At 39.7% G+C, this 25,295-nt stretch overlaps 1 protein-coding gene and 1 long non-coding RNA gene across 17 annotated transcripts in view; one reads left to right on the forward strand and one right to left on the reverse strand.

Annotated features, from left to right (window-relative positions):
- Nucleotides 1–13,360, forward strand: part of LOC148650842 (uncharacterized) — a 39,971-nt gene extending 26,611 nt beyond the window's left edge. For 3 of the 5 annotated variants that reach the window (XR_015925578.1, XR_015925579.1, XR_015925577.1), the window contains 3 exons: nt 406–476; nt 1,847–2,058; nt 6,996–13,360. This is a non-coding gene — a long non-coding RNA (uncharacterized LOC148650842). The remainder of the gene's footprint in view (nt 1–405; nt 477–1,846; nt 2,059–6,995) is intronic. The other 2 variants (XR_015925580.1, XR_015925581.1) reach the window with 2 other exon arrangements.
- LOC148650843 (histone deacetylase 9-like) overlaps nt 1–25,295 on the reverse strand; it is a 180,461-nt gene that overhangs the window by 14,431 nt on the left and 140,735 nt on the right. For all 12 annotated transcript variants that reach the window (XM_088600425.1, XM_088600421.1, XM_088600416.1 and 9 more), the window contains 5 exons: nt 24,504–24,559; nt 24,152–24,239; nt 14,883–15,002; nt 14,458–14,555; nt 7,078–7,196 (listed from right to left, as the gene is read on the reverse strand). In XM_088600425.1, coding sequence (XP_088456551.1) covers nt 7,078–7,196; nt 14,458–14,555; nt 14,883–15,002; nt 24,152–24,239; nt 24,504–24,559 — 481 coding nt within the window. The remainder of the gene's footprint in view (nt 1–7,077; nt 7,197–14,457; nt 14,556–14,882; nt 15,003–24,151; nt 24,240–24,503; nt 24,560–25,295) is intronic.

Consider the following 25,295-nt stretch of genomic DNA (forward strand, 5'->3'; position numbering starts at 1 on the left):
ATGATAACAACATAATTTAATCATTTTTGCAATTCAGTAGGTGTCAACAAAGTAAATGCAATGGTAGGTATAACTCTTGTGCATGGACATTAAGAACCCTGGTAAGAACAGGAATAAACTTCTACAGTGACAGTTATAGGATGTTTTGATCTATGACCTGTATAGTACCATTGTTTCATCATTAGTGAGACATACTGTGCTCTGAGAAACCTAATGGCAAAACACATTTTAAACATTACTGAAATCCTAAACACTGGAGTCATTTATGTCTGTATTTAGTTTTTTTTTTATGAATGTATTTATCCATGATTTTTCTAAATAAAAAAAATGCAATACAAAAATTAATTGTTAAGTTTATTATTTTTATCGCTAATCTTCTATGTTTACGAGAATGTTTTATTGCAGATTTTAAAAAGATCAAGAGTCTGCAGCTGTAAACTGGATAAACCCTGGTCTTCAAAAAGAGGCAGTTTGTGGTATGTCTTTGCTTTGTGTGATTTCTAAATTTTGCTTTATAAAATTAAGTAGAAATGCAAGGCCTCAACTTCAGTATTTTTTATGAAAGAAGGAAAATACTTGAAATAGGGTTCAACATTTTCCCTTAATGAAAAGTGATAAGATTAATTTAATCCAAGACTGTTTAATTCTCTTTAATTTTTATGAACTATATAGAAAGGAAGAACATATTATGATGCAAAATAAATTGTTTGGTTTACAACATTAAAAGGATTGCATTTACTTCTTAGAATATTGTTCCAGTTCTAGAAAGTTCTTCATTTTTGTTGAAAATCTCAAGAAATGTCTTTTATTGGTAATTTTTAACATATTAAAAATAACATTCATGAAGGGGTTTCATGACTGAATTGGTGCCTATATGGAAACCGTGATTCTCTTTTGTGGAGCAGTAGCTAGAGGGAGTAGAGACCAGAGATCAAGACCTATAACTTAAAGGTTGTGGCTTCAGACCCGGAGCATGAGGCTGCTTTTGTACCCTTCTGAGAAAGGCTGTTCCCTCCAGTCAACTGCCCTGCCATGTAAACAGTTCTCTAGGTTGACGTTATAAGTGTGGATTTGTTTTCAATTGACATACCGGGTTAAATAATGTATTATTATAATTATTGTCATTGTTATGGATTGTTAAACGACCAGCAGGCAAGAAGGGGGAGGTGCAGAGCTACTTTTGCACTATTTTTTTTTGTTTCTTTTGTCACGCTCAGTACATCGCTTGTTATTCACAATTGTGTTGTATTTTTCACTTCATTTACTGTTTTTACTGCTGTTTACCTATTTGGGATGAAAAAGGCAGTTCCTGAGGGGAGGTCTCAGTACAGAAACGTCCCGGTGAGAGCTAGCCAGGATGATACACCCTGCCGCAGAAGAAGATGGGGAATGTATAGTACAGTACAGGCAGGCACAGTCCTAGAGTTTCCTCGCTTTCAGTGGTGAGAAGCTATCGCTGCTAGGACAGCAAGGACGGCACACAGCAATCTGAGCAAAAACCATACACCAGTATGAAAAAAGAAGGTAAAAATATGTGATGAAGGATGTGCAGAAGATAAGCAGAAAAACGAGAGGAGAATGCAGACAGCATGACGTAAATTTGGTCTGGTGATAGGTTGGTCCCATTGCCAAGCATGGCTGTATTTCAATGCACAACTGAACTCTTCACCATGGAAATATTTCCACAGCTCTCAAAAAGCACATTAAAAGTCAGTCTACTATCATGGAAAAAGTCTTATAAAATATGTTGGATTTCTCTGGAAGGAGGACAAGACTTTCTAAATAATAAACGGTAATCTGTCACTGCTGTGTATTATCATGTGACGACGACGACGATGCCGAGAAGGCTCAGCAGATGCGTTCCTGGACCACTGAGCTTGAATGTGCTGACGAGCGGGGCTGTGAGAGCCCGGGAGAGCAGAGCTGGAGGGCAGACGAGGGACGGGAGACGCCCTCGGCCCCAGCCACGCGTCCGGGGCCCAGCCGCCTTCCGGACAGAGACGAGGCCAACTGCAGTCTCGCTACGCCCTCTCCTCTCCTCCTCCGCGTGGTTGTGAGGTAAAGGGTCCGTTAGTCGAGATTTTTTCCTTTTCATCAACTCATTAAAACTCCCAAGATCTCGTGTTTATAAAAGTATGGACTGTTCTGCCCATTATGTGAAGGCACTTCCCACAGTTCTATTTAAATTCAATTTACAGTAATGTAACATAAACACTCCGACTCTTAGGGACAGAGAGATGTGTGGGGGCTGATGTCTAAGCTGATCGAGTTAGAGGAGCTCACAAACCAAAACGAATTTTGTTTAGCTCTTGGAAGTGTAACATAAACACAGGTCTTGACCCAGTTTTCTATTTGATTTATCAGTCTTCTTTGAATGAATACTGAGCACTATGTATTTGGGGTTTTGAGACAAAAGGCCTTCTGTAACAGAAACGTAGGTATAAATGAGAGCACAGAGACCTAATTTAGAATAATATAAATATTTTTTACTAGGAGATGGTCTACAGATTTTTTTGGAAGACATGGTATCGCTATTTTGTGTCTCAATAAAATAGCTTTTAAGAAATGGCCATGGTAGATGTCTCTATATTTTGCTCGCGTTAGCACAGAACAATAAAACTGGATGTTACTGTTTATATAAGATCTATTATTACGCAAAATGAATTAATTTAAACAGTAATTTTAACAGTTGTGATTAGTAGTTAATCGTGGATTATTTCTCTTAAAAGTCAAAAAGGATTCTATAACGTTACAATTCTAAAAAAACAACTTTATGGAATACCTTGAACTAAACGGAACACAGCTTCATGAATGGTTTGAGTTAGGAGTATTTAACATCTTGTTAAAACACAGTCCTAAATCTGAGCCCTAATTCCACAGTGTCCTGTATACATTTGTACACTTATCTCCACAGGATACAGGTCAGGAACCAAGCAGCTTATTTCTGCTTTTTAAGAACACTTAAGGTAGACTTTATCTTCATTGACAATCACCATATCACTAGGGTGCTGGCACCAGCTACCAAAATAAAATCTAGCAGTTTGTGGACCTCGTGGTAAATCAAGTTCAAAGCTAGGCATTGCGTCCTCTGCGGTATTGCATTTCACTGAGGCTGTTAGAAAACGCCCAGGATCCTTTGGGTTTTGTCCGCATTCATGGGCCAACCCAGACAGAAGCTGACAGGGCCCATGAACAGCTTACAGCCACTTTGGATAGATAGTGTTACCATGGAGATTAATCTGATAACCTGTGGAGATCAGCTAATGGAGCTATCAAAGTTTTAATCTACCTTTCTTTCTCAATGCACATCAAGGAAACTGACACAACTTTTGCAAACCCTGATTAACCGATGGGGGTTATGTGGGGGTGGGGGGTGCCATTCGTTTCCTTTGTATTCTGTACTTTGTTCAGCAATAAGAGAAATAATTTTACCTTTGTAATATAAAAATAAACTTTGAAGTCAAGGCATATTATTTTTTATGAGTCTTTTTGGATCTTTTACTTTTTTGTAAATGTATCGTCAGCCCTAGCAGTTTAGATCACTCACTCCTGAAGATTTCGTAAAGCAAAAAAAAAATTAACTAGTGCCGTTGACATTGGCATTCCTCGGGATTTCTCCTTAAGACCAGCTGCAAAGTGCCTGATATTCTGTAAACAGCTTAATTCCATCTTCTTTTTCTGCAGAAAAGTATTAAATACGTAATATAATCACTGTAAAGTTCGGATTCTTAGTATGTTAAACGTTTTACATTTACCTTTGTATTCTTCGTAAGCCTGGATAATTTATAATTGTAAGAGGTTTGAGCAATTATTTTTTTTATAAGAATGTTATTCCTTTTTTTGTTCACAGTATTTAATAAGGCCTTAGACAGAGAGAGTTCCTTTAAGATAAAGTAGAACACAGACGTAATAATTTCACCTTTAGTTTCCCCTTTGTGGTATCTGCTCCACAGCCATTTTGCAATGGTCTGAATAAATCAGGCACAGGTCTATAGTAGCTCTGAACAGACCTGGAGATTTGTTTGCTCCAAACAAATCAAGAACTCGAGCCAGATGTACCCAACCTCCATACCTCCCATTCAAAGGAAATACGTAGTTCTAGGATTCTTATCCTCAGATCTATGATATATTATTTTTCACAGTTTTTAAAGACTAAGAATGAGATGTATAATTATTAAAAAGTATATTTAATATTTTAAATTAAAGAATGAGAAAAGGTTTGTCATTTTCTTTCTGTAACTGGAGCATTAATTTGTTGGATTGAAATAATTAATAAAATATATTTCAAGGTATTCTGTACTTTGAGTAGACTGTTTATAATTAAATTTTAACTGTTTATTAATAACTTGCAGAGTTTAACAGCGCCAAAGGTTCATTTAATAATATCTTTCCTGTATTCATCGTTACTATTTTTCTTAGGAGAAACAAGAAACATATTGCATGTGTTATATCAGAAAAACATTCCTTGAAACTTGTTCTTGGACAGAAATAAAGCATCAGGAGAAATAAAGAAAGCAGGTGGCTCAACATTCAGTTGTGATCAGTTAACAGTGTTCTGCGCAAACATACACGAACAGACACACATGGAAACATCAGTTCTGATACATATATAACACTGGGGAATAAATAAGATGCCTAAAAATAAAATATTTCAGGAGACAGAGAGTTTTAGAGAGAACAGCAAAAACATGAACATCTTAATATTTATCAGATAGCAGAAACAGCAAAATGTGTTTCTCTTCCTGATTATTTTTATATGCCTCATAATATACAATATGTATTTTTGATCTCGTGTTTAATATAAAAATCATCTAGTCTTTAACATTACAGTATGTGAGTCACGTATACATTGTTTTGTGTGTTACTATAAATGTTCTCTTATTTTTTGCAGTTTAACTTTAACTAAGGACATGAAAAGGTAGAAAGATGAAAACAATTTTTACCATATATATTTGTTGTAAGTACAAGGATAATGTTTTTCTCCCACACAAAGAGAGGTTTGCAATCTGATTTTTTAAAACAAAAACAAAGATTACCATGCAAAAAAAACACATTCTAAAATTATCCGCAGAGAATAAAACCACTTTGTCTTAGCTCTTCTATTTAATTCTACACTCTTTTTACATTTTTTTTACATTTTAAATACATTTTAAGTGTTTATTATTTTTAGTTAACAGGTAATTCAAATGTGTTGACAGTCTTCTTGCTAGAAAAAAAATCCCTGAAGTTCACATCACATTTATTCCACCCTGCTCCTGCCCCTCTGAGATAGATCAGACTGCGAGGAAAATAAAGAGAAAGTTGCAGACATTTTCCCCAGCAGGCTGGCCTTTTGCTGTCCGAGGAATGCTGCCTCTCTGAAGAAATTTATGTGTGAAAAGAAATTTAGTTCAGAGTCAACTGAAAAATGCTTCTGTGGTTACAAAAGCTGAACTACAGAAAAATGCATTTCAAAACACTGCCAAAATTAAAGAATTGTGCATAACTATTACAGTGATGTCGGTGTGTTAATAGAATGCGTTTCTAAATTGTATTTTTCAGACCTCATAATGCCGAATTGAAAGTTTTTGTTTTCAACTTCCTTGAACAGAAGACTTAAAAATAGTATCCTCACTATTAAGTCACTCTAATTTTAATTCCCAAGCTTTTTCTTCTTGTTGAGTGTACTTGTAGTTTTATGGGTTAGGTGCCTGATGCTGAACACAGCGAATGATTTTGTGTTGTTCACTCAGGCACTTGCTGCAGGTGAGGTTGTCTTGACATTGGAGTTTTAATTTCCATGGTTATGCATAACAGTTGCTGGTTTACTTCTGAATTTTCTTACAAAGGGAAAAGGAGCAATATCAGACACGAGAGTTTGCTGCGGGGCACTATGAAGTAGATAATTAGGTTAAAACAGGAATTTAGTCACCCCTAAGTACTTCTTCATAAAGCAATATTTACTTTTATATTAAAACTAATTTCACCATGAGGCTGAAAAAAAAATTCCAGCAAAGGTAATGAAATCCTCAAATGATCATTATGGCAGTGGCCAGCTCCCTGGGGTTAAACACTAGTTTGTCTTTAAGGGTACGAGGCATCATGGCATTTTGAGAGAAAAAATACTGAGCTTAGCAGACCGAAAAACAGATGGTCACTAATCACCCCATGTGGCTAAAACACACAGCAACAAACAGCACAGACGCCTCACCTTCCCTCTGTCTGTCCCTGGTGAGATAGTGAGCTGCCACTTAGGGCTATTGCCTCTCTGCCCTTCCCTGTGGCAAGCTTTTGAAGTCCATGGTCGTGAAATCTTATGTGAGAATACTGTTACAGATAAGAAGTGTTTGTTTTGCAAAAAATAGCAGGAAAAGTCCATCCGACCTTTAATGCTTCGGTAGAGAGCCACAAATCTGTGCAGGAGTACCAGTTTTCTTACGTGACATGTTTCCTATGGATCTATTCCTTATCAGTTATTATCCTGTCAGAGCATAACAATGCTGCAGAGTAGGATATGTCTCTCAGTTCCACTGCAGTACCATTGTTAAGAAGGTAAGGGCTCCCTGCCTTCGGTGCTGGACACACGAAGGAGGGTGGAAAAGCTCTAAATAAGGAGTGTGCGTGCACGCGTGTGTGTACATGAATTGATTTTTATATCAAATATCAATAGAATCTGGAAGCATAAAGTGCTCATCTGGAATACATTTGACATAAAAGACAACAGTAAATTGCAAAATAGAATCTTCATTATTGATTATGAAGCTGTCATGTAAAGGAATAATGATATATTTCCTGATACGTAAGAGCACCTAAATGACAAAAAAATAAAATAATGAGTGTTACATGCCAATATACAGAAATGGCTGTAATTTTGCAACTGTAAGCTTATTGTATTTCACTGTATGTCGGCAATGGGCAACCCCCGAATTCCCTTCATATTTCCAGCTGCTCTATATTTTCAGAAAAAAAAATCTGCAGTTTAGTTTAGAGCAGATGTTCTGTTTTAACCCTTCGAGCTGCAGTCTGGTCCCCAGCTCCCGCCGGGGTCCCGCAGGCCAGGTGAGCGAGGTGAGCGAGCAGCAAGAGCAAGGGACTTACATCTGGCTGTGACTGTGTACCCGCCCAGCAGGGGGTCGTGGCCTTCCACGGCATCGAACCCGGCGGACACCAGGACCACGTCGGGGCTGAACTCATTGGCAATGGGGATGATAACAGTCCTGGGGAGGAATTCATACAGGGCTTTCAATGGCAAAGCAGAACGAACAGGGCTGTGCTGGCACGAGCAGCGCTCGCATGGCAAAGGAAAGGAGCTGACAAGCTTCTCTGACAAAGCACTGGACCGCCCCCCCCAGACGAAAATCACAAACATGCTTCAGTTCGGGACTTTTATTGGTGTGACTCACTAGGCTTCCAACTCTGTCCTCTCTCCTTCCTTTTTACTGTTGCATTCCTCCGGATCCGCTCGCTCTCAGGCTCTGTTACATAATCCTTATAACATAAAACTTGATTTGTAAGGAGGTGCAGGATTAAAGGTTTGCGAAAGAGTCTTTAAATCTTGGAGTTAGTGAGGGCTTATTATGCAGGACACTTGCTGTGCCTCCAGACAGTATAATTATGCAGCCCTGGGTTATACCTGGGTTAGACAAGTGGCGATTCCTTTGTTTTTAATGAACGTTCCCAACTATCTATTAGTGCAGCTAAGCTCCAGTGCTGCAAATGTACAGATTAATTAAAGTGCCGCAGTCAGTTGGCATGCATACCGATCTAGCCATAGCCCAATGTTATGCTGTTTTTGTACTCAACAGTCTAGTACTAATGATTCTACAGATTCCAGTCCAGTGTGAAAGGAGAACACACGCTAGTGTGGTCTGCACCAAAATTGCTGTAATTAGGCATTTAGTACTGCTGCGTGAAGTGCCCATTACAGTGAAGTACCATGACAATTACAACTTTTTTCCTGTGTTACAGTACATTAACTCTCTAAGGGCAAGACTCCTTCTAGCATGGGTACAGTGTGGGAAAATGCAACTGTCTCCTATGAGACAAAATAAGTCATGTTTTTTTTGCATATAGAACATTCAGTTCTTTTTATCTGTTGTGTCATGTGATCTGAACAAAACAGTACAAAGTGAAGCTTGAACGTTGTATATCTGTGCACATTGAGAGCTAAAAGTGTTCAGGACCATGTTTTCATCGTGTATAGTTTTCGTTTGCGTGCGAGGCAGTTAAGGGCTACATTCCTCACATTTGATTATTCAGTAAATTATTTTTTTCCTTTCAAAAACAAAGTAGACCACGAGTATTAAAAAAAAACTACATTCCATCTTCCACTAGCCCTCATCCTCAAAGCCAAACAGAAAGCAGAAATTACTGTCATTCTTCATTTTCGACAAGTGACTTGGTGTATGATTTAGTGCACACTGAATGAATCCAACATGGAGTCACGCCTAGCTGTTCACATGAACCAGGGTGTAAAACTCGTTCATCGCTTCACATGTCAGGAGGGTTAGTGCTAGGGAGGGTATCCAACAGAATCCTTTAGTTCACTTGATTACTTTAACAGCTTTAGAAGACGTTTGGGTCGCTTCACTGTGAAGTCAGTGTGAGACCCGGCTCAGCAGTTCAGTGATAAGTCTCCGGTAGGAGATCTGTAGGAGGCCATGCAGGAAGACAATGTACACAGTTCCTCACCCTCCCTGTCCTGCACAGGGATTGTAGGGGGAATATGCAGAAGGGCGATTGCCAAATCCAAACCGGGAAATGAATTGGCAATTCCTAATTTAAAGAAAATTCAAATAAAGGCTGTATTGGAAACACTGTACATCTTCAGCCTTTGTGATGTTGTTATACTGTACTTGTATAACCAACACATGGTTACAGAGATGGAATGCTGCTATTCATTTGGTGGAGGGGGACAGGTGGAATTCGGACATCCAGAGAAGTATTAAAATATTTTAATAAAAAATATGCACATTTGCATTTCAGCATTTTTGCATTATATAGAAGTATTGTCTGTCTGTAATACATTTTAAGAAATGTGAGAATGATGGTTTCTCTTCTTCAAATTCAGTCAAGATATTTTTACTATGAAAATGTATAACCCTTATCACCATGCTTTGTGATTTTCACTTTTAAATGAAAATGAAAGATTTAAGAGAATGTTTGCTGATGTTGCATAAATAATGTATTTAGATTGAGAGACGTGTGTTTATATTCAGCATTTTTAATAAGGCTGTTTACATATTAGTTACTGCATGTTATTAGTTGTTTAGTAACAGTTTTTATATTCTTATTCAGCAGGTGTCACCAAGAATGAAACTGAGACCTGATATCATCCAGACTTTTTGAGACTCCTGAGCTCAGCTCTAGGATTTTCTTTTACACAGAAAATTGAGACTCCATCAGAATTGTGTTCCTGCAATAAAATAACAAAGGCTCAATCTCTGAGGCTCTAAGTTACCATAAAATTTTGTGGGTGGTAATTTAATGCAAATAATTCAGACGCAAAACACAGAGGCAGAACGAATCCCTAATTACACAAGCACATCAGCGAGAAATAACTGTAAAATTATGAGGTAGGAGGCCATGCCAAGATTTAGAACCATGAAAATGAACTTCTGTGAAAAAATGGTGTTTAGGTTGAATGGGACAGCTGAGTTTCATGTGATTTAAAGCTTCTGTTTCTCTCTCAAATCAAAATGCATTGTATGACATAAATGCATGAATGTCTACATACAGTGGAAAATAATAAGTTGGAAATAACATTTTTGTATTCATAGAGTTTCACAGCAAATATTGTTGTATGTCCATAAATTTTCAGAAGGCCAGGAAGATTATGACAATGTAATGCACTGGTATTTAATATTATTATTACTAGACTGTGTGTTCCAAGTGCATAAAAAGATTAAAGATGACCACTATTCAGACTTGAAGAAGGAGGTATTAAAAAAAAGGCTAAGAAGAATTTTCAAAAGTCAGATAAAAACTTGTATCTATGGTTTTTAATTTTTTATATTTATTCCAGGAAAGGGTACTGTATTTTCTTGAAGAAAACTTCGCTTTCTACAGCAATATAGTTTCCTCAAGACATTTATTGCCCAAGATTAAAACTCCCAATCCTATCTGAGTGCAAAAGATCTTTCCCTTAATATTCTCTTACTTCACCTGTCGATCTATTAATGTAACGTTAGTTAATTAATTAATGTAATGTTTAATTCAGTATAACTTAATTTTGGAAACAAGAATGATTTTTCCATTACCAGTAGTGGATATACTAATGCAAAACATTATAGTATAAGAATATTGTGTATGAGCAGAACAGACCTATTCATAAAACAGAAAAAAGAGCAGGAAGTCTATGTTAGCACAATCGTCATCAGGCAAGACAGAGATCCATTACACCCTCCTCTGAACTGCAGCCCCCACCTGGGTGCTGCCCGGCCACCTCATCTGATTATAAAGCAGCAGCAGCAGCCTCACTGTACAGCACATCAGCTGGAGGAGTGAGGAGTCGCTCCACCAGTTTACTTAAGGGATAAATTTAATTGGACAGATAGACGTGGAATTTAACACCCCCTTGCAAAAACTGCTCAGGGGTCTTTAAAAACCATGTAGTCATTACTGTGGGATTATGGAACAAGCTACCCATCCATGTCACTGAAGCTGATTTCTTGGCTTCTTTCAAAAACAGGGATCAATAAGCTACTAACTACCAAATAAGCTAGACAGGCCGAATGGCCTCCTCTCGTTTGTAACTGTTCTAATGTTCGATTCAGGACGATTTCTCGTCTCGTCTGAAGGACAGCCCAGAGTGTTTACGCTGGGGCATTCATTTGGAAATTCTGGTGCAGAGGGAAGAGCACCACCTACTGGTCATCCAAGCACCGCTTGCAGCGGCACGCTGGTTCTCTCTAGAGGTCCGTCTCAGTACTGAGCAGGCCCAGCCTTGCTGAGCTTCTGACATCTGACATGTCAGGGTTCATGGCGGTGAAGCTCCTGCCTGTTACCGGCAGAACACAGGCACAAGAGCAGGACAGCTCCGCAGAGCCTGAACTACCGCTGTCTTTCCAGCGACAGATGTATGTGAGCTGCGGCCGCCTTTTCAAGAAAGAGACCAGGACGCATCTTTAATGAAGCGCTCCCTCGCAAGCACACATGCATGACATTCTCAGTCTTCATCTTTGTGCGCAGTGGAGAAATGTGCACCAGTGAAAAAACAACAGTTCTGATTCACACAAGTCATCAATGAAAATAAACAAACACATCAGTCTAAATGAAAGCAACAGTAGCCTGGCCCAGCTCCCTTTAAAAGGTTCAAAGCCTTTATTCATTGCCCGTAGTCCTGCCAAGAGCAGGCTAGTGTTGCCCTGACATGCATGGAAATGATATGAGGCATGTAAATCAATTAAAAATATTATCATTTAAAACTTATTTAAAAAAACAACACCATCTCTATGTAAAATGGATGTTACTTTCCTGTAATCATTTTCGAAGGGTTAGGTAAAGCAGGAACTCAGAAATACAAAGCCTGAGATCTAGCATTTTTCTGCCACTATGACGTTTTGTAGATGCCTTGAAAGTCTCAAAGTGAAACTTTTTTGGCTCCCTCGGATGACCTTTACCCCTGGTCCAAAAAGAGCTGAATTTCGATAGAACACATAATGGCTCCTTTCCTGTGCAGTAAAGTCAGCAATAAAGCCTGGTAATTAAGGTAACCAGGGAGACCCAGCCCAGCAGGCCCGTGGTGTGGCGAACACTTTGAGAACTTCAAACAATATCAAAGTCACGGAGACTGGGACCGGTGCAGTCCTGGTTTGAATTAAGGCTCACTTCCACACGCACTCTTCAAATCCAAGCTCAAAAAAAAAAAAAAAAAAGAGAAAACAACGACGAGGCCTTCTGGATTTCATTAGAACCAATTATCTTATCTGTTTCATCTCAAGTCTGGCCCTGAGGCTGGCAGGCAGCTCGTCAGAGTTTGTGGTTGTTTGAGAAAGCCTGCAGCCAGCCAAGGGCCTGAGGACCTGTTAATTAAAACACTGTTGCCCCCTGCCTCTAGTGATTAAATATTTTCGTGCTTTTGTAAATAATTTTTCCATTCTTAGCCCCAGGCCTCTAAGGTCCAATATATGAGCCGTTATTTTGTTTGTCAGGGAATACTTCTTTGGAACGGGCGTTTACACTAGAGGCTTCTGTTAGCATTTGTATTTTTTTTTTGTCTTCGGCTGTATAATTTCAAAGTGCACGATGTGAAAACAAAGCAGTGCTTTATTTAAAAAAAAAACTAATTTGAATCACATATACAAGTTATTTGAAGGATATCCAAATTGGTCTGTACACCACATGGTCGATTAAACGTGTTTATTCTTCATATCGCACTTTGGCTGTATAAGGGGCTGACTTGCTCCTGCTGACATAATTGGCACAGGTGTTTTTAACAAAATTAAACTGTCATGCCTTTGGGTTATAGATTATTATTAGCATTGTATGTATCTATATATCTGTATTTAACAACTTACACCTTAATATACTGTAACGGTCATTACCATTCTTCCTAAAATTTGCCTGGTCTCTAAGAAGTGGTTAATAAACATTACATGATTTTTTAGAAAATAAAAAATATTTAAGACACCAATAACAGCTACCCATAATGAAGCAGTTTTTGATAAACACTTATAGTATATCATTTTTTTATGTTTAGCATAAATTTTATTTTCATGACATTGCCTAGCTTGTTACATTTTTCTGCAAATAGCTTTAATGGGAGTAAGTTTGAATATGTGTGTGGCAGCGGTTTTTGTGTTACTTAACTCTACAGGTCTGATCACATTTATCTGTTCATTATTTCATGTAGATGTGAACAAAGCCAGCAGGAGTATCTGAACTTACTTTGCACAAAACTCATTATCAGGTAAACATTGTTTATTCAACAATATGGAGCTCTAAATTCAGGGTCTGATGTACCGATGAATCAATTATCAGATTTCACGCTTTCAAAATAAATGCATTATTACTGTTTAAGTCTGTGAAAAGGTGAAGGTTTCATGTTTTATGATCTTATGACACAGTTTACATCCAGAGAAGGTCATCTTTCTTTCAAGGAGTGACATGATTATTGACAAAAACCATACAGAACCACAGTACTTCAGGCTGAAGGCACCTAATCTCCTGTAAACATTGCAACAAAAGATGTGGAAATGTTTATTCATGGAACTTCGACAGAAACACTAACAGAAGCTTTGGTTTCCATACATCTTCAATGCATCTTTTTAAACTGGTTGAAATAAATCTTTAATAAATTAAATGTGTTTAATATTTCCAATCTCTTACATAAAATGGTTCAAATAAAATGTATTAATTTAAATATAATTATATTTTGTAATTTGCTTAATTTTTAATTTTTCTGTCAACTCATTTTATTTCCCCCTTTGTGCCAAAGGCATGGCTCCTGATCTCTCAAAGTGATGTCACCCTCTTGATAACCCTCAGCAGGGGACTGGAGTGTTGCATCACCCTCCCTATGACGTCACAATGGTGACGCATCTCGCTGAAGAGCCCTCCACAACTGGCCACATGCAGTGTAAGTGCTGAGGAGTACATCCAGATCTCAAAGAGGTGTTTACAGCCGACTATCAAGGGCCATTTTCAGAGCGTTGACAAGCAAAATGACTATGGCATGCCAAAGGCCTGTCTCCTGATTTGCGAGCTGATCAGTTGTAACCCTGTGACCAGCACTTTTTTTTGAGGGTGTTGTTTTGGAAGAGCAGCAATTATCATTTGTAAATGGTTCTAGGATTGTCGGCCGTGGACATTTATAATATACATACTGGTGTCGGGGAATAGCTAGACCACATCATTGTGTAGCTGTCCATCTTTTCCTTAACCACTTTATGCAGCGTGGGATCGTGGGGACGCTGGTCCCTATCCCAGCATGCAACAGGCACAAGGCAGGGTACACCCTGGACAGGACACCAGTCCTTCGCAGGGCAGACAGACAGAGACACGTTCACACTAGAGCCAATTTTCCCAGAAGCCAATGATCCCACCAGCATGTCTGTGGACTATGGGGGGAAACTGCAGCACCCGGAGGAAACCCATGTAAACATGGGGAGAACATGCAAAGTCCAGGCAGAGAGCACCCCAGGGCCCCAACGCTGTGAAACTGTACGGTGCCACCATGCCACTCATGAACTGAGAATTTATTCTTAAACTAAATCCCTTTAGGAAGTGCAAAAAAACAAAACAAAACAGTGATGTTCTCCATATTGTATTCCCAAGCAATTTTATATGGGTGGAAGTAAAAAAAATTCTGGAGACTTTGAAGTTTGTTTTGCTCGGCTCCACCAGAGTCTGGCTGGAAATGCTTCTGGGGATGACCAGCTACACAGGCAGAAGTCTGTCTCAGTCCATTAGTGCTATTTGTGGTCTTTATGCTACGTTATTTGCCTTAGTCACACAATCCGTAGCAAATGTACGAACCTGAAGGCCATGAGGTAGTCAACATCTCCCATGGGTGGATCCAGGCCACCTGTCCAAGCAATATTTACATTATAGCCTTCACCGGGGCCACTTCCACACTGCAAAACAGGGGAACACCAGGGCAAAAAACAACATCAGATCGTTCTGCTTTTGGCAGCAATCATCAAACAAAGTGTCACGCGATCTCTCCTCCAGACTTCACAAGCTCTGGGCTCTGCACTTGTTCTGTTCAGCGGTAGAGTGTGTGTCTGCGTGTGTGTGTGTGGGGGGGGGGGGGGGGGTTTGGCCCCACAGGGCAATTTCAGTAATCGGGTGCTGTTTAACTGCACCAGAAAAGGGCTGAGAAAATAAGAACTAATCATGGAATGCAATTTCAGCAGGAGGCTGGGGTAGAGGGAGTTCTGAGAGTGAAACCGAAGACGCACCTCGTCAGGGGCTCCGCTGCCCGGGAAGAAGTTCCCTTCATCGTAGCGGTGGAGGGAGATGTAGAGGACACTCGGGTCACTGAAGAAGGCCTGCTGTGTTCCGTTGCCATGGTGAACGTCCTAAAGGACAGAGGAGACACATGACACATACAGCAACATTTAGCAGAGTCTAAAACCTTGCTTGATCCAGCCTTCTCTTATTTTCGACCTACCCTCTCCGCTTCCCAACCCCCAGCCGCCCAAAACCCTCTGCCTTACCCCCCCCCGACACTTCCTGAATGCTTCTCGGGCAAATTACTCCTTAATGCGCTCATTTTTTAAACGGGCTTCTAAAAATCAGGAAACCGCAGTGAACATGCCCTGGAGACTCCAGATGAGCAGTCATTGAGAAATCCCAGTCCTTTCTTCTACAATTATATATTTATACACCACTTCTTTGTACTATGGGTCCTAGTGATGGAATCTAGCATCCTGTTTTATGGTGGAATTTTATGACTTATTAACTGCCAACAGTTCATAACCCCTCAGGCTCAATTAACTTTGCTTTCTTGGCCCCCAAAGAAATGCAAATGTTTAATTTGGCCAAAACGAAAAAGAAAAGCTGAACTGAACATATTTTGCAATGTATAAAATTTAATACCCAGCAGGGGCAGATTGGGTCGTTTTTGCATAAATAGCAACTGTCAGCAGTTGCAGAGATTAATAAGCGGTTACAAGGAGAATTACAATTGTCAGTATCTACAGACTTCCACCTTCATAGATTTACTTGCAGACCAAATTAGATATAACTGCTGCAGCTTTTGCACTTTACAGGTGTCTGACATAAAGTTATGGATGCAACAGAATTTTCTTCAGCTGAATGTATCCAGATTGAGGCTGTGCTTACAGCACAGTTTACAAAGTTGGTGACTTCGGTGCTGTGTGTTGATGGTTCTGATATCAAATGTACTGTATTATGGAAGTGAAAAACCTTGGTGTTACTTTTGGCCTGCCCATGTTATGTGAAGGTGATGTTAGGGATATCACAAGAAACATTACTGATTTAAGACTGTTGCCGTGCTTTTCTGATGCTGAACTAGTGCTGCTTTTTTTAAGATTAGACTACTGTAACACATAACATACTGGAGTATTTTGTAAGGTACTAAATAAACTTCAGTTTGTCCAGAATTGTCCAGACAGTCCAAACCGCACTGGCTTCCAATGAAAATTATAGTGGACTAAGGTTGTCCAGCTCACTTATAAGACCATTGGTCTGTCTGTACGTTATCTTAATTCAGGTCTTCTCACTCTGCTAAAGACCAGCCTACACACACTATTTTACAACACTCAGTTTTTTAAAAAGCCCTTTTAAATAAAATATTTATTGTTGTTCTAAGGTTGCAAATGCAGTTGTTTTTCATGTAACACTGCTGCTTAAATAAGTACTGTATGTATACAGTATGTCTGAATATTCTACATCTAATTACAGTATAAGTATGTATATATATGTCTAGGTTCCCACAGCACTGTAGCACATAATATTGACATAATTCTCCTACATGAAACACTACAGGTCTTACTGGAGTCTCTTGGCTTTCTGTAGCATTATTGAGACTGTGAGTAGAAAGCAATCGTTGTAAAAGTTAGGGAGGTACAGTATATGCAGATATTGTAGTAACAGAAAACTGTTATTACCAGGTTTTGTAACTGAACCACAATAATTTATTTTAAAAATGATTTATCAATGAATAAAGTATTTTTATAAATGAAATAATGGATTAATTATGTGTAAAACATTAATTACCAGCACCATAATAAGGAGTGTTATTGTTAAAAAGTCTGAAATACAAACTGTAATCTACAAAACTCCATTTATGGGGACATGAAAGACTCACAGCTTCCTCATTTAAATTGTAGTGAGTGGAGTCAATAGATAGTTTGTCAGTTATTCAACATTGTTAAAAAAGAGTTTTCTGCTGCTCTCACAATTTTAAACTACAGTATTAATAAAAGCATACATGATTGGGTTACTAGAAGAAGACCAGTAGAGATCCATGAATACTGTAATTGAATGAAGTGCAAGTTTGTGTGAGAGTTTTGTTAATATGACTTATGCCTTGTACAAATCACCTGACTGGTCCTAATGCAAGCCATTATCAACATTCAGTACTTTAACCATCCTGATCAGGCATTGTAAATGGAACACAATGCCGAGCTTCGCTCTTTCCAAATTGTTATTTAATGACTATTTGCACATCCTTTGTGATCGGCCAAAACTCCAGGATTTCAATGACAGATATCTACTTAAATACATATGTCACATTCAAGCTATAATGATGATGTCGATTATGTGTTTAATTTACTGCGTGGTCAAAATAAAAATGGACAAAGCAATTCAAATAAAAAAATTGATATAACACAGCCTGGCACCTCAAATAGGTTTGCATATTGCGTGATTTAAAAGGTCTGCAGCAATGCACTTCAAAGATAATGTGTCTCCTATAGAACCATTTTTTTGTCTGATAAAATATAAAAACAGTTAAAAGCAATTTATGGAAGTACGTCTGCAATGTATTTCTGAGTTTTCAACCTGTCTGGTCATCATCTGCAAATTTAACTAGATTTCTATGGTAGAATCTATTCAGTGATCAGCAAGAGCAATGGACCTAATACAGATTCCTGCAGTACACCTGTGCACACAGATGAGACAAGACACACTGTTTTCTGTTTGTTAGCAGTTCTCAAGCAATGTGCATACTATATATTACCTTGGATTCCCATGACCTTTTTCAGAATCTAAAAAATGTGTATCACATATCTAAAATTAAAAAATACTGTATTATACCATATATCCTTTCGTTTTAATTATAGCAAAGTGTGAGTAGTGTATGTATTAAAATTACAAAAAAATGCCCATTTGATGAAGTGGAGATTTCAAAATGAAAACAAAGAAATGTCCCTTCTGTGTGTGAAGACGTGTAGGATTGTAGGCAGTGAGCTTATTTTCCCAGAACTGATTTGGCTCAGACAAGAAACCTCTGTCGCAAACTCATTCAGTCAGCAAACGCAACCAAACCCAGGCTTTTTTTATGAGCTCTCAGAAGTCTTTGTAAACTTACTTATTTATGTTTAGATTTTATAGTGTTATTATAGTTTTATAGCGATTTCATAGTAATTTAGTTTCTATTCATTTGTTTAAATAAAAACTGTGTTTTATGAAACCAGCTCCCCTCAAAATAAACAGCAGTGCCCAGGACACAGCAATGTGTCACAGGGCAGACCCTGCCTTTCTGACTGCACACTGACATGCGCTCTCTGTGGAAGCAAGGTGGGTGGGCAGCAGCCATGACGACTACTTCTCTAACCTGCGCTACAGGTACCCTGTGCCCCCTGCAGCGTGACGGGACCACTGATAGAGCCTTGTGACATTTTAGAATTGCCTTGCAGCACTGGAGCCCTGGGGTCAATTCTAGACCTGGTACAGTAGGTTAATTGGGATTTAGGGAAAACAGGCCCTGGTGTGAGTGTGAGTGTGTGCGCATCTGTGTCTGTCTGCCCCACGATGGACTGGCTTCTCATCCGGGGATGTACCTGTCCCTGTGCCCTTTTCTTGCCAGCTTAGGCTCAGGTTCCCCCACGATCCCTGTGTTGGATGCAAAAGAATGGTTGGATGGATAGGTGGTTGCATGAATGGTTTCCATCTTATTTTTTATTTTCTGAGCTTTGCATAAATAACACCAAGTGATTGAGTACTGATGTGCAACAGGTGCTTTCTTAGCAGAAGACACCCAGCGTAACTTCCACAGGCACCTTGCCCTGGGGAAGCTGGTGTCCTGTTTGCCAGTGCTTTTACACTGCTGAACACTGGAGGAGGAAGATCTGCTGAGGGCCATCTGGTTGCTCATCACACCGAGAGACCACCCCCTGGACTCTGCAGTGCATCTCTGTCGGGCGAGCAACTGAGAGGACTCGGATGCGGGCTAAATGCAGGAGTGGAAGGACATCCATTGATGGGAAAAGCATTAGTGTAATTACTGAAACTACTAAAGTAAATGAGGTCTTTTGAAATAGCACCTTTCAGGACCAACACTGCATTCATACTGTACGTACCCCAGCTAGGTATTTTCGAATCTGCAGCGTCCAAACATAAAAAATAACCCCTGAGCCGCAGGCACTTCACTCAAGGCACTCCACGAAGTGCCCTGCTGTATAAACAGGGCTCAAGATTGTCGCTCTAAATGAAAGTGTGTTTTCAATTGACTTACCTGATAAATGAACCAAATCAGTTTGGTAAGTGTGGATTTAAAACAAAAGTGATGTAAAGTGGTCTTTGTTTTCCATTCTACTTCATGTTCTACAGAGAAGGTTTAAAAAAAGGGATTAACAAGGTACCTCTAACCTGTTCGTCTCAGCATTATTAGCAACATTCTTCCATAGAGCTCCTTCGAGTTTACTTTTCTCTGTACGTCATCTGTGCTGGAAAGAGCTTGAGTTTAAGTACATCAGCTGTTGGGCCTTGAACAGCAGGATACAGTTTGATTATAGCCTTTATTATGCCATCATGTGTTCCCTGAGAAATTGTATCACACTAGTCTCTAAATCTTTTATCACTTGCCGAAAAAATAAATAATTGGCTCCAGATGTAACTGATTAGAGTTTGATGCCAGGGTTCATTTCCTGTCTACGCTTTGTCAGACAACCTATTACACCTCCTCCAGAACCGTTGGTAAAATAAAGGTTGTACCCATAAATCAATATGCAAGTTTCCTCAGGTGTCAATGAAAAACAAAGTCTGTGAACAGTTTAAACAGTAGAGATTTAGTAAGAGCTGCCCACCTCATTATTCCAGCTCATGTACAGCCTGACCCTGAATGCACGAGGCTTTGCATATGCCTTCTGAAGCTGAGCACTGTTTCAAGTGTGTGCTGTTTCAGTACCCTGGTCCCTGATCACACTTTTCCAAAGACTCAACCACTGAGGGAAAAAAACAAATGAATTTGGAAGTAATTTGGAAGTGAGGAAACTATGCAACTCAATGAACAAAAATCATGTCAGTACAATTTTACTAACATTACAAAAAATTTATGAGATCATGCATACACTGACTTGCAGAGGTATTCAGCTCCTTTCAATACTGTTCTATCTGGCTGAATTTCATGTTTTAGGCACATTCTTTAAAGTAGATTTTTGATTAAAATGAATGCTCAGACCGAACACTTCTTTAGGTGAAAGGAGCTAAAGGTCAGCAAAACTTGCAAGGAAAAATGACAAATTTAAGGTTAATACTTTGCAGAAGCACTTTATAGGCAGACTTACAGCTACAAATAAGTCCTTACCAACTATGCACACCAGAATGATGGAGTTTCTACCTCATGGAGTTTAAAACAAAATTTGTGAAGAAGGCCAACACTAATCTCACCCACCTACCTGTATATACATTAAATACCACGCTGCTTGCCCTCTCCTCGCACATTTTGTTTTCCCATTCCTCCATCCGCCCCATCTTCACCCCTACGGTAGCTTCCTGGCTCATCCCTCATTAAGAAGGGTGCAGGAGGTTCAGACAGCCTCATCCTTACAGTTGTTGTTTGTTTGTTTGCTCTTGCCAGGTGAGTTACTCCAATTAAACTCGCTATTCGATTCACTCCTCTTTTGCTCTGTTGATTGGGGATTGTGGATGGACAGAAGTTTTCAAGGCTTGACACAGATTTCCCATCGGATTCGAGTCAGAACTGTGACTGCGCCAACCAAGGATGTTTTCTTCCTTAATCCCAAGCCACTCCTGTAGAAAGGTGAATATTCACCCCAATTCTAGGACTGAAGCAGGTTTTCCCCTAAGATTTGTTTGCAATTTGCTGGATCCATTTTCCTCTCAGTCTTGACAAGCACTCTGGTCCCTGCTCGTGATTAGCACCCTTATAACATAATGCTGCCACTACCATGCCCGACGACAGATATGAATGATGTTGCCTGGGCGCTGCGCTATGTTGTGTTATTGCCAGATGCTACCCTCTGCATCTGAACACCAAACCCCTTGCCACCTGTTTGCAGCGTCACTTAAACGCTCTGCTGCAGACTCCAAGCTGGAGTTGAGGAGTCACTGCAATATTGCCGATTCATGGATTCTCCCATTTCTAACATTTCATCCACTAAGCTCTTAATGAAAGTATTAATGATTGATGAATGATGATTTTTATATCCTTGCTGTAACCTGTGTCTTTCTACAACTTTATCCCTGAGTTGCTTTGGAGGCTCTGTGTGAACTCAAACGAATTTGTTTGCCGTAACAAAGTGGGATGGGCCCTTATGCAATCAGCCCTTTTTAGTTTTTGATTTTTCCTTGTACTTTTGATGACATGAAACTCCATTCACCCATCAAAGTGTTCAGGTTCGGCAGTCAAGTTTTGATTAACTGTATGAATAATTCAATTCAAAGGGTGAGAGCTGGTAGGGGGTGAATACTTTTGCAAGGTATTGTGTAATGGTTCCAAACTATCTTTTATACAGGCCTGATTCTATGATATTTAGCAAAGGAAATGAGGCATTTGTGCCCGAGACACTGATATAGAAAATGTTGCTCCACACCTTGTTCTGGCGTTATTTATGGAGAAACGTTCCAGCTTTGATGACGGATGATCATAGAATACTTTGATACTCATTGATGTCTGCCAAGTGGGTCTTTTTAACTGAATTGTAAAAAAGTTAAAAGGTTTACTTGAAGCTTTCCCTGGTGGGATGGCAATTTCACACAAGGGTCAAGGAGAACCTGTGGATTGAATTTTAATATCTCATGCGATTGCACTAAGGATCAGGTCCCTTGGGGACTTGCGCCACTGAGGTCACATGTGAAGCATTTAGAAAAAGGAGATAGGCAAGCCATAGGAAATGAAACTGCTAGTTCCTGCTTTGAAACTGCTGCATATTATCAGCAGTAATTTTATTTCATAGTAAGTGAGAGTTCAGTGCACCATGTACTAATATTGTTTGCACAGTGGCATCTGTAGAAACTGACCATACTGTATATTCATTTTATTTTAAGTTCCTGCTTCAGAAAAGTGCAGCACAGGTCTGAGTGGTGATAGTGAACAGCTCTGCCTGTGAAACCTGATCTTTACTTCGACTCTATTGCTCTGGACTGAGGTCATATCTTCTCAGCAGTTCTCCTCTAGTGACTAAAACTGCCTGCTGATGAACAGATGCAGCTTAAAGTGATTTATAAAAGACTTTTCAGCAAAATATTGGACAGGATATTTTTTAATTATTGATTAATGCATTTGGCTTATTTGATTATATGATTGTGCAGAGCAGCAAAGGTTGAATATTAATAGTATAAAGAGTTTCTGCAGCAAAGATATCATAAAGACCTGCTAAAGCACATACATTGAGTGCTGACAGTATTCTTATTGTTGCGTACGCTTTTGAAAATTTTGAAAATTATTAGAAACTGCTAATCCTGATTCTCACCAAAAGAAGTAGTTTTGTCCTGGCATTCAAAATTAATAAAGTCAGTATTTATTCGATTAGGAAATACCTTTGGGATACTTCAGATGATAAAATGTTTAATTATGTAATTGCTTTACGTACAGCACAATAACACACTCCTAAATTCTGTGTAGATACTGTACAGTGTGTCTCCCATCGATTTGAGAAACAGAACAGAGTTACTCTGCCAGCTGCCCGGTGCGGAGCAGGATTTGATTGACTCCTGTCCCTGGTCCTGTTGTTGAATCAGTGCAGACGGCACCTCCAGCCCCTGGATCATGGAGCGCAGGAGTGCCAGGGCTTCTTCACCATGTGGACTGCCACACATATTCAGGGCCGTGACGGTAAATCAAGCTCTCATCCCCCGTGGCAAAGCCTCTGTTAAAGCCTGCTTCCAAGGGGATGAGATTGTTGCAAGAATTCGAAAATACAGTTGCTCTTCACATGTACCTGTCAGCATTCTGGAGACACAAATTCTCCACACTTTCTTCCTTCCACAATCATCCTGCAGGGTTTTCCACACTGAGCCCACACTCATGACTAAGCTGTCAGCCGTCTGACACTGTATACTTGTAAAAGCAGACCAGGAAAAGCCCTGATGTTACTCCCTGTTAAGCTACAGTATACTGCCTCATGGCCAAGACCTTCATACCACAGCTAAATACCGCTCTTTTCTCTTCATTAATCCCTGAACATGCAGTGCATTCAAAAGTTTTATTTTGTTCTAACATGAAGAAAATATAACAGAATAATGATTTTTTTTGTAATAATGATCATATCTGCTCTCCCACAGCTGGCACCCAGTGAAAGCCCATACTGCCCTTTTGGGGGACAAAAGGCACTTCAGGGGAATCGAACCCAGGACCCAAACGCTATAAGGCAGCAAGCTTAACATCAATGACACCCATACAGTATGCAGATATATGCATTTTAAACATCAACATAGCAATATACCAATTTTAGTTAAACAGGTTTATGTACATTTACTTTACCAAATTATCAAACGCATATCTAACGTACGTGTTAGATCACTTGGAAACCTTCGCATGAGTCAAGGCAATTCAAAACCATCACAGTACGGAGAAACACCACTGACTAGACTGGCGGCAAGCTGGGTGGAGACTTCTACAGAACATAGACCTCATTACAGCACAGTGGGGACCTGCAGTAAACAGGCTCTTCATGCACTGTTTGAAGAGGAGGCACTGGACTGGCCATTGCTTTCATCTGAGCTCAACCCAACATCAACGTTAGCGGCTGAACATGTGACTTCCAGCAGCCCAACTAATCAAAAAGCACAGGATCTACAGGCCCAGCAGTGAAGGACAGGTACAATTACAGGGTGTACTCTATAGTCATTCAAACTGTGAAAGCAAAGGCACGGGATGACCTCTTAAGTTCTTTGCATAGAATGTATTCATACTTTTGTTCATGGATGACATTTCGACATACAGTTTTATTATTTTGGAATCTTAACTGCTGTTTTGCTGTACAGAACTTGATTGAAATGGATCCTTCCACTGAAAGGATGAAGCAGCACAGTAAAGCTTCACATTTTGCTGTACTAAATACTTATTATCGATCATTCATACAGCCAGGAAACATCCTTTGGATTTTTTAAATGTTTAATTGATTTCATTTTTTACTAGAATTATCCTGCTAGTGTATGCAGCGCTATAGAAAGAAATGTATACTCTTTTTGATTTGAAGGTTTATTTTAAAATCCCCCTTCTGGTCGCTTCGGCCTTGTTGAATTTACAGTAACTTGCCATTCAGTCAGATTCTTGAACCCAAAGCGTTATACATACCAGATCTATGATTAAAATCCGGCTGATACTGAGCTTTTGCCTCAGGTACTTGGCAGCGATTGCGACCGAATTAAAAAAGCAGAATCCCCTGTGGAAGAGAGAAGAACAGAAAAATAAGAAAACAAGAGAGCAAGGAAAATGATCATAAATAACATTCTGGTTGTTTTTTCTTCTTTTTAATGCTATATGATTTCCGAGGTCATAAATCTGATTCTGGGAGTACCTCGAAAGACTTTCCTTCAGACCTCCATTGCCATCTGGTAATAATTAGAGTCCTGCCAGGCTCGGAGCTGCACAGGTGATTGCGAGTGAAGCTGGTGCTCTTGGGTGGACAATAGCCACCGACACTTACATGGCTGTAGATTCTTCTGCGTGATGGCCGGGGGGTCGCACAATCGCAAAGCCGTTCTGCAAAAGCCAAGACATTGCAATCGCAACACTGTTTCCTACCGGATGCAGTTCAGACGTGCACAACTACCACAGAGCGGTTCAGAGCTGGTTAAAGGGAAATCAAGTCGCCAAACAGCAAGGGATGGAACAATCATTCAGAATAGCTTTGTTTTGTGATCGGGCCTGATTATTCAACTGAAAGTGCTTAAGCGTGAAGAAGCACTAAATGTAAATTCCTATGTTATTTGCACGGCATAAGGCAGGTAACTGTAGGTATGTGGAAATGCTTTACACTAGAATGTAAATGAAGAGGTCAAAAGGCGTCCTGGACTCCAACAAAATCAAGTGTGATTAGACCCAATAGAATTTAATATAAATCTGTTACGGTTGGGTTCTGTGTTCAAAACAATTGATTCATGTGACTCAAGCACTCAAGCCCACTCTGCTGGTTTGCGTTCCCTTTTTAATCGCCAGAATCATTTTTCCTGTAACGCGGCAGTCCTGCCCCCCCCAAAACAGTAACGCCGAACCCCGTTAGAACCGCTCCCCCCTTTTAAAACCATCCCTAGACCGATGTCACGAGCGCGGGGACGAAAACAAACAGCTGCAGCAGCGTGGACGCTACTCTGCTGCTTCACACGAAGAGAATTCCTGGAAGAAACAGTGGGACGGCGTGGGACAGAGAAACGCGCTCCGCGTTGTGCCGTTTCGAGACACATTCCGCGGATCATTAAACTTTAAAATCAACAATCCC

The sequence above is a fragment of the Lepisosteus platostomus genome, chromosome 12, assembly GCF_059453375.1.
Source record: "Lepisosteus platostomus isolate fLepPlt1 chromosome 12, fLepPlt1.hap1, whole genome shotgun sequence".
Classification (NCBI taxonomy): domain Eukaryota; kingdom Metazoa; phylum Chordata; class Actinopteri; order Semionotiformes; family Lepisosteidae; genus Lepisosteus; species Lepisosteus platostomus.